The sequence below is a fragment of the Pterocles gutturalis genome, unplaced genomic scaffold (assembly GCF_000699245.1).
Source record: "Pterocles gutturalis isolate BGI_N339 unplaced genomic scaffold, ASM69924v1 scaffold17699, whole genome shotgun sequence".
Classification (NCBI taxonomy): Eukaryota; Metazoa; Chordata; class Aves; order Pterocliformes; family Pteroclidae; genus Pterocles; species Pterocles gutturalis.
In genome coordinates, this window is record NW_010131089.1 from 1 (window position 1) to 10,111 (window position 10,111).

General features: G+C 38.2%; 1 protein-coding gene across 1 annotated transcript; it reads left to right on the forward strand.

The window, feature by feature from the left end:
• Positions 1–1,036: 1,036 nt before the first annotated feature.
• Positions 1,037–9,570, forward strand: FXN (frataxin; the record flags this gene model as incomplete). Its single annotated transcript, XM_010080479.1, has 4 exons — positions 1,037–1,122; positions 2,477–2,597; positions 5,264–5,361; positions 9,417–9,570. Coding segments are annotated over 4 exons (459 nt in total), but the record flags the coding sequence as incomplete, so codon positions are not given.
• Positions 9,571–10,111: the final 541 nt, after the last annotated feature.

The window sequence follows — 10,111 nt, forward strand, 5'->3', positions numbered from 1 at the left end:
GCAGCGGCCTTGGGCGGGCGGCCCCGGGGGTTCCCAGGCCGAGCAGGCGCAGGCGTGCTGTCCTGCAAAGCTGCGCCTTGTTTGCTGCCCTTGAACGGTGGCAGAAGAGGCGTGCTGGCCGACCTTGCCCCTGGGTTTGGTGTGTGCAGGGGGGACACCAGCTGTATGCTCGCACCGTGTTGGCAGCCTCAAGCCATAAATCGAGTATGAGCGCGCTAACGGAGTTACAGCTTGTCCATCTGACCAGAACGTGAACGTGTTTATGCTCGTGGAGCTTTTGATCCTAAGGGTCTGTTAACGATATGCTAAATGGTACGAGCAAAAACATGTCGGTATCAGTGTGTATTTTGTCCATGTCGTAGCTTGGGACTGACAGGCCAATTCATCTGTAGTGCCTGAGGATAGGTGTCCCACCGTAGGAAGAGAGGGGTTTTTGTGTTTTGCTCTCGTGTGCTTGAAGAGGTGCTGTCATAGTTCCTTTTTAAATGTCCATTTGTTTTTCAACTCAGTTTTCAAAACCTTGTGTAAGTACACAGAAAGCCATCAGGAGAAGAGATAGGGAATGTGAAGTGTGATGGTAGCTCTTAACTTTTGGAAGTAAGGAGGATTCAGGGCTTCTGTTTATTTCAGTTGAATATATTCATGGATTTTAACAGAGGGACCCAAGATATTGATAATGAAGCTGAGTATTGGATACCTGTGAAAATCTTGGCTTAAGCCAGTTGTCTGAAGTTGCTCAGTAACTCTGTGGTAGAGCAATGGAAAATAAAACAGTTCTTCTCTTTCCTAGTTCCCTATTCTATGAGTAAAATTATTTTTTGTTTTCATTAGTTTGTGGCAGAAGACGAGGATATAGACTGCCTTCAGTCATCCAAGGACCAATTCTTTCATATTAGCTCTGTGACATAGAATATGAATAATTTACAGGGGGGAGGGAAGGCGGAAAGGTCTTCAAGGATCTATTTAATTTATGTGACAAATATGTAATTTATAATTCTTAACATTTTAAGTCCATTTTACTTATGGTTACTTTCAGCAGAAATTACAGTATGCTCCAGAGGTAAAGAGCAAGACCATTCGCTTCATGAATTTAAGAAATGCAGGAACTCTGAATGACACAAGGTAAATTTTATGTTGAGATATTAATGTGAAAATATTGTCTCTCAATTTTAAAATAATTTCTAGATGTGACAAGACTATCAAGCTAATGTAATGTTGATATGAAGTAGGGGAAAAGTACAGTTTTAGCAAAAGGCATTTTGGGTTAATGTGGGAAGTCACTTTAGAAATAATTCATGTACCTAAACATAGGTGTCTGGCACCATTTCACATGTGTCAGGGCACATGAAATTTCTGCCTTGCATTGCCAGGATGTGACGCAGTACCTGTAAAAGACACTTTCTGATGGAGCTGTTGGAGGCCCAGTGAAGGACCGTGCAGATGTCTAAACTGCCTCTTGCCATTAAGTACCTGAACTGCACACTGAACATGAATCCTGCCTAATCCTAAGGCCTTCCATTGTCCACACCGCTAGGAGTTTCTGTGGTGTCCCTCACATATGTGGCATAGAGTGTATTTCCGTAACTGGCTAGCAAGAAATTTTTTAAAAAATTTATGTTCTGTACCATCAACTGAAAGATACTGAGTCACCGTGGTTCATAGTACCTGTTGTATTGCCATACCCATTAGGAAAAACTGAAATTATGTTATTGAATTGTCTGTTGCTAGAGATATCCACCTACACTCTTGTTTAAAAGTTGACAGTCAACGTGGATGGAAAAACTGACATGATTTAATTACATTTGGTTAATTAAACTGTTCTAGACTTTGTATAAAAAATTAGTGGGGACTTGTTTAAAGAGGATAGCAGAAGCAGTCTCACAAGTGCTGTAAGCTTTACATAATAGCTGCAAGGGTGCTTTGAGACTCTCTGAAGAAGAAGATAATTGTATGTATTAGTTCATAAACAGACTTTAAATAACATCAACTTACTGGGCTGCATTGTTAATTCCAGTTCAGAAGTCAAACACTGTACATAGACATGGCACTTGGTATTGATGTTTCTAAACTACTTCTAGCTACAGCGGGTTTCTTAGAGTCAAATGACATATGCTTCTAAACAGGATATACTTGTGTCTATTCATAGAGATTAAGTATTCTTGCACAAAGTCCTTTTGTGAAAATGCCTTATTTTGAAGTCTAACTCTGTCCTCTTAGTACACAGGGGTCAGTTCATCTAAGGAAAGAAGTACGTATTCCTCAGTTAGAGATCTCTTCTACCAGAATTTCTAAATTCCACCTCCATTTATAAGGTGGATTGTTACCTGCATTACCTTAAGAAAAATTACCATTTGTTTTATGTGATCATTTCTCAGTTACTGTTTCCACCACGATTATGGTCTTGCTTTTTTTTTATAGGGAAAATACTGTGTTCCATGTCTTTCCTCCTAAGTTTGGCTTTGTATTTCACTTGTAGCTCTTTAGATGAGACCACTTACGAAAAACTGGCTGAAGAAACACTGGACTCCTTAGCAGATTTCTTTGAGGACCTGACAGATAAGCCTTTTACCCCAGAAGATTATGATGTCTCTTTAGGGGTATGTTTTAAATAACCACTGATTATTGTAGTTTGTTTTTCTTTGAAGTAGAATTTTAAATTAGTCACCTTAGTGCCAACACTTAAAATACAATGAGTTTTTACATCTTTGTTTTAAAAATGTGCCTGCTTATACTGACTGGCACAAGTATTCTAGTAAAAAGTAACACATGCTGTTGTATGATTTGAGGATTTACAATTTTGAGTGTATAAAGACATAGTACAGAATAATAAATGAGCACAAGAGGAAACAGAAACTGCTTTCTAATTTCACAGTGACTTGTAAATTTTTCTAAACACACATCGACATCTGACATCAGCAGTCACTTCCCTCCTGGTGAGTACTAGGACAAGCCTACGTGTCATAGTGTGCATCACATGTAACTGGTAGAGCAGTTTCTTTGATTGCCCTAAATACTGAAAAGCAGCATTTGTCTTGACCAGGTAGAGTATGTTTGTGCTGGCTTTACTGATGACTCAGGCTGTGGTGGAGAGAAGCATCAAGAGGATGAAATGTTTGGATAAGTGGTTGCAAAAATGAGACCAGAGCATATATGGGGAGAAGGCTACTGTCATGGGAGAGATTGGGTGGCTGCTAGCCTGATAATTGGAGCCTTTAATAGCTCAATTTCTTTTACAGGAGTGAAAGACTCAGATCAAAAATGTCTATATTCTATTTGTATAGGGAATTTACTGGTTTTATATACAATTCCTGAAATGGTTTGTATGTTACAGCCCTCTACACAACTTGGAGGAAAATATCTCCCTTCACTGCTGTCTGCAGCATGGGTCTTTCACTACTGCATTTTTTTGAGGTCACGTAACTACTGCTCCCTCTTCATGCCTTATCACTCACTAGGAGATTGCTTTCTACTAGCCCCATCAGTTAAGATTTTATGCTCAGGGACATTGAAGTAGATGGTTTGGGTTGCACTGTGCAAGAAAAAAAAAAAAAAAAAAAAAAAAAAAAAGACAAACTCTCTGACATCGTTAGATACTTCATTACATGAAGGTCATGAGTCATCTTATGTTGGAATTTTATATCCAGCCACTGTAGAGTGGATTGTGTTTGACATTGACTCGCTGCGAGGCTCAAAAGGAATTATTTTTACATCCACCTTAATTTTTACTAGTACTGCTTTGTTGCATAGATTGTATGGTGACATAATAATATGTTGTCATTTCTGTTAAGAGCGAAAGGTTAAATAGTCTCAAGTTTACCAGTTTGTTCCAGACAAACGAGGCTAGTGGTATAGCAAGCCACAAGGTGGCGAAAGTGATAAAGGTCTGTTATGCCAGTGAATTGTTACAAACTTGATTTCTTCATGCAATTTATATCTTCGTGTCCAGGGAAAAAAAACTCTCTTTTGAAGAACATTCTTGTTACTAGGAGCCAACAAATGTTTGCGCAGTAGTACAAAACTCACACAGTAGTATTCCTTATAATACAGTAAAAATATCTTGCATTTCAAGTTCTTAAAAACTCAGGTTGTATTTTCTGGTGTTTCAAAAGTATTGCAAGAAGTATGGGAAAATGTTTTAAACATAGCATTAGAAGTTAACCTTTATTTAAATAATTTGCAGTGACAGAGGAACAACACTCCAATAGCTGACAATGTAAGCAATAGTATAGATTTTTTGTTAACTCTTTGGAAACCTATTTACTTACAGTGTTTCTGTAGCATGCAGCATAACATCATGCTGAATAGTTAATATGGCACTACAGAGCACATAAAAGAACAGTGAAACCTTTATGTTGATAATGAGGCCTAATCACCCCAACCTGCTCTTATAGCTTTATTGTCATATAGGGCGTGAAGTATTTTAGAAACGGTAGACTAAATATGACTAACCTACTACCTGAATCATCAAACTGTATTCTATAGAGATACTCTTTTTAATTAGCATAATTCAGATCATCTGTAGGTTAATTCTAGTCCTCCAGGTAGTGTTGTTCATTTACTCGTAAAGTTAGGACAGAAATGTTTTTATCTGCTTTTCAAATGCGCTCATGAAAATATCAGAGAAATGTGAATCATGTTGTCAGGAAGAAATGTGGCTAAGAAAGAGAAAATAAAAGCTCGCTAGGATGATGGTCTAAAGCTGGCATAACTAAAACAAGCCAGACCTCATGTTGTTTAGAAGTGGAGCATTGAGGTATGAGGTATGATTCCAGATCTAGGCACTTCATCAGAATTATCAGAGAAAAAATTGTATTTATTCACTGGGAAACTGTTACAGTTATTTAAGAGAAGTTGGGTAGAATTGCATGGCTCAGGAATCAAGCAATGACACGTAAAGCTTCTTGACTTTGAACCATAGCAGTTCTGCATTTTTCACAAATTAGAAAAGTTGCAGTCCTTTCATGATGACAGGTCACAGCTGAAGATTATTATTTAAGTAGTGCTACTGTGAATGGTGCAGACACGCTAAATCAGACCAGAAGGTTTAAAGTCTAGATCAGACTCTAATATATCCAGGTTGTCCTAGGTATTAACACAAGTTTTTGATACCTAACAACCATTGTTCCAAGCTATTATTTGGGAACTAGTTGGGAATGTGATACAGATGTGTAAGTTTATGTTTATTTACTGCAGATTATATAATTCTTGTCAAGTAACAGGATGCAAATTTTTAATTACTCACTTATTTTCTGTGTGTTTTAAGAGTGGAGTTCTAACAGTTAAATTAGGTGGAGACATGGGAACATACGTAATCAATAAGCAAACACCAAACCGGCAGATTTGGCTGTCCTCACCCACTAGGTAAGTTATGTAATGTCTGCAGACTGGGTGGAAATGTACTTCCCGTTTTTTATAGCACGGCACAGACTATGTAATTTCCTTTTCATAAATAACTCTTTTCCTCAGTATATTCTCCAAACATTATATAATCTAAATGTTCGATAATTTGTTATAGGGGTTTGAGGCATGGTGCACTATATTGACATACCGGAATTAATCCAGGAAATGCATAATACAGAATTTTCATACCCTGTTCCAGTCCAAAGCCACTGCCTACAGGACTATAGCTTATTCATAGAAAAAACAAACAGCCATGATTAGAAAAAAAAAACCAACAAAGCTTCTGTTGGATAAAAGAGTGATGATGATGTTATGATCTAAACCTCTCTTTGTATTTAAACAGGGTGGCTTCTTCCCCTTTAAGCTTGTGGGATTTCCTGCTTTATATGTTTATGTGCTCTCCCACTAGCTGTTTTTGTAAAGCATCTGCACTTTACTGGAGCCTTGGCTAGCTGTTCCCTCTGCTTTTTCTAACACTGTGTTTTGATCCATTCCAGGTTTTCTGGTTGGTTTCATCAGGAAGCACAGCCAGATAAGTGGGAAAACATTGTAGCTGTCTCCCCAGAAACTTGTATTCTCTGACACTATCCCAGGGAGAGAAGTGAGGGAGTTGGTCAGTGTTACTGGTGAAGGAACAAGCTAGATGGAATGTAGGAACACTCCCAGTAACTATGCGGGCATAGCTCTTGAATGTTTTTCAGAAATAATATATTGATTGCAAAAACTGGGAATGGTTTTGCAGTACTAGAATTCTGTAGTCGTGTTTGTGTTGGGGAAAGAAAAAGGCACAATGCAATTTAAGATTTTTAAGATAAACAATTTTAATAGCTGTAAAATTTGCCTAAAGAAAATTCTAACTTTGCTTCAGTGTACTTACCTACTGGCTGGTGCACAGCATACTAGGTTAGTAATTTTTTCCTACTAACTCTTCCTATCCTAGAATCCTTTTATTAATTAAATAACTTACTTAACAGGTACATGACTTGCCAATGCCCAGGCCTAGAAAGCTAAGAAAACTTTTTGTTTAGACAGATGCAGGCTGTGTGTCAGAATTTATTCGTTCCATGTATTTTGCAACAAACATAATTTCTGAACCTTGATTCCGCTTAAGATGACTATAAGATTTTTGTGTCAGTGACAGAAAGGTTTCATCTATTTATGAAAACCAAAATTCAGATAATTCCTATTGGTTGAGCTGAGGCATATGTGCTTCAGTGTATGGAATTAGTGGGAAAAAAAGGGTAAACTTTTCATTATTTTTTTTTTATTGCTCCAGTAGAGAACAGAAATACACAAATGTTGTAGTTTTACATGACACTGCCCACGCACCCTGCCCCCTCCCGGGGATGGGGGAGGGAATTAAAGGGGTAAAAAGAGACTCACAGGTTGGGATAAGAACAATTTAACAACAAAACAACAATAATGTTGAAATAATAATAATAATAATAAATACAAATATACAAATGAGTGATACTACAGTGATACTGCTCACCACCCAATGACCAAGGCTCAGACCATTCCCAGCTAATGATCCTGAAGCAGGAAGAGTCCTGAAAACAAAATCCTGGAATGCAGATAAGAGCCCGAGTGTTTGAGAGACCAAGATGACCCTGAGAGAGGGGCAAACCAGAGGGAGACAACCTGGAGCAAGATACCACCTGGAGAGAGCTGACCCAGAAAGTGAAAGTACTGCCTCATCTATACACTGGGGATGGCATGCCTGACATGGAATGTACCATTGTCCCATTTGAGTCTCAATCCTAAACCCAAGGTGGAGTCCTAGGCTGGTAATCAGGGCTGTGCTCCCTCCCAGCTTCTCCTGCACCTGCAGAGACTGGCACAGCAGAGAAGCTGAAAAGTCCTTGACTGTCCTGGCAGCAACTATAAACATCAGTATGTTATCAGCCTTCTCCTCAGCACAAATCCAAAACACAGCCTCACACTAGCTGCTATGAAGAAAGTTAACTCTGTCTCAGCCGAAACCAGGACAACCAGGAAGGAGATAAACTTGAAAATTCTGTGATGGTATTTTTCATCATCTGTGATGAAAAATGTTTTACCTACAAACATTAAGTTTTGTGCTTCCCTAACTGATATTAACAGTAAACAGCGGTATTTCCTGAAATATGATGCTACATGTTCACTTACTTCCTAACTTCTGAAAAACTCGAGCAAATACTGTATGATCTGGAGTGACATACTTCTTAAGTGCAATTTACTAGGAAGTGAAAGAATGTTACTGCCAGTGGTTACTTGCATTGAATGTTATGTTTGGGAAATTTGTAGAGTAAATATAGAATCTCGAGTCTTTAAGAATGTATCCAGAGGGATACAAATTCTTAAGATGGGAGAGACATTTTCTTAAATTTTTTTGACCTGGTGTTGGCTATCATGCATCTACACACCAAAGTATACATAAGTTTGTGTTTGTAAAGCTTTAATTAGTTGACAATTTTTTAAAAAGGGGGTGAGAGGGTGAGTGCAACCTGCCAGCAGTGTGATTGCAGTAATTTCCTGTAGCTCCTTTGATTGAAAATACTTTTCAACCTTACACAGCATTTCCTAGTAGTACCTTAATGTGATATTTTAATTTTTCTCTCTTGCTGTTTAAAAATTACTCTCCATGGGAAATATATTTAGTCTATATTTACATTATATGCATTTTATAGAATTCACAAGCTCCTTCCTTAAATTGTTAATTTAAATGAAAAAGAAATCACATTTGTGCAGCATTTTGGAGATTCAGAGAACTATGGAGGTGTTTCACATGCTAACCATACCACTGTTACTTACTATTTTACATTTAAAAACAGTTTAAATAATTTACAAATTTCTTTGTCCTTTGTTGATTAAATGGCCTGTTTTAGCCTGATTTTCTTGCATGGCTGCATCCCATTCTGTCATTCTCTAGGTGCAGGACAGTATAAACATACACTTGTGCTGCAAAGACAAAGCAGTGAGAAATGCATAGTAAAGTGACTGGAGCAAATAAACTCAACTTCAAATTGTTACCAGCTCACATACAGCAAGTGAGATTTCAGTGGGAGTGACTTCGATTTGTTTGCAGTTGTGACTTGTCACGGTTTGGTTAGTGGTTGGAAAGTTCTTCACTTGAATATTACAAGTAATTCAGGATATTCAAGGTCCAGGTTACTGTTTATGTTCGTAGAGAACCTGCAGGTTGTTCTTGTGTATATATGGGATAGTCTGTTTTCTAGGAGACCCTGTGCATGGGTTTTCTTGAGTTCCAAGGCATTTTGTCCTAAAGTTCAAGGTTAAGACTGATGGTTTGTGTGTTTATCCCGGATGACCATTTCATTCCTTTCTCTTTTCTTAGTTTTTCCAACTGACATTAACAGTAGCAAGGGCCTTTCGGTCATTCTCCTGATGCAGATGTGGAGAATTGGGTGGATAGAAAGGTCTGTAATGGCCTGGGTTGTTTGAGTTTCTTTCTTGAGACTTAATGTAGGCCTGAAAAATCAAGCCAGCAACTATATGATTGCACAGAGGAAAAGAGCATTTTAAATATAAATCTCCCATGTGCCAATGTATTTGTTTTCAGCCGGTAAATTCTTTTGTTCCATCTAAAAAGAACACGAGTGGTGATCTGTGTTCTGCTGTGCCTAGAATATCTGCACATGACTGTTGCGAGCACTACTTAATAGCATTAATTCAGCGTTATACCCCTTGTCATATTTGTGTGCAAGAAAATTACATGGGTAAGGGAAGAAAAGGGTGAGGAAAGAAATTGGCAAAATCAAGTGAGAAGGCAAGGAGCTTATGTCCACAGGGAGTGACTGATAATCTTGTCACCTTTCAGATTTATCTGTTGGATGGCTCAGCCATTCCTGGCAGGTCTGGCCTTTTCTGCTCCACTTCTTCAGACTGCCCAGCAGTCCTTTTCCACGCTGTCTGCTTCCTTTTCCTGGGTACTCTTTGGGGACATTATAAATACAGGCTTCGAGCAGCTTCCCATGAATAATCTATACTTACACAGTGTGTGTTTTGTTTTCTAGTGGGCCCAAGCGCTATGACTGGACTGGGCGGAATTGGGTGTATTCTCATGACAAAGTATCCCTTCATGAACTACTATCAAAAGAATTTTCAACAGCGTTAAAAACTAAATTGGATTTGTCCTGCTTAATATATTCTGGGAAAGAAGATCCTTGATGATATTCTACCTCATGGAACTTTAAAGACTTTAACCACAAGCCAAGCCCTTTCTTCATTTCTGAAGTACCTGAGCTTAATTCTGTTGTTGTTTTTCTTGACATAACTATGTTGTGCAACAAAAATTAAAATGAAAATAATATATTTTTCTCTAGTGGTCAGTCTTTGGGTTTGTGTCACTGCTTGAATCTATGTCCATGTAGTACTGGTGGCTGAGGTCTCCCTTCCTGTCACTGCATTTCTTAGTTTCTTACTGGAGAAGTCATGAATTCTTACTGTCCCTAGTCTTGTTCGGATGTAAGGACTGACCAACCTGGTGACTTGTGACCAGTGCACAAATGCTAAACTTCTGTTGTTGAGACATTTACTTAAAAAAGAAAATGCCTGCAAATTGCATTGACATAAGTCATGGTACTGTGAATGCACTGCATTACAATTTATGGCTATTGTAAGCAAGTAACACATCACAGTCAAACTGAGCGTGTCATAAATGAAATTACTGTGGCAGGTAGAAACTTTTCATTTTGTGTAATGCATGTAA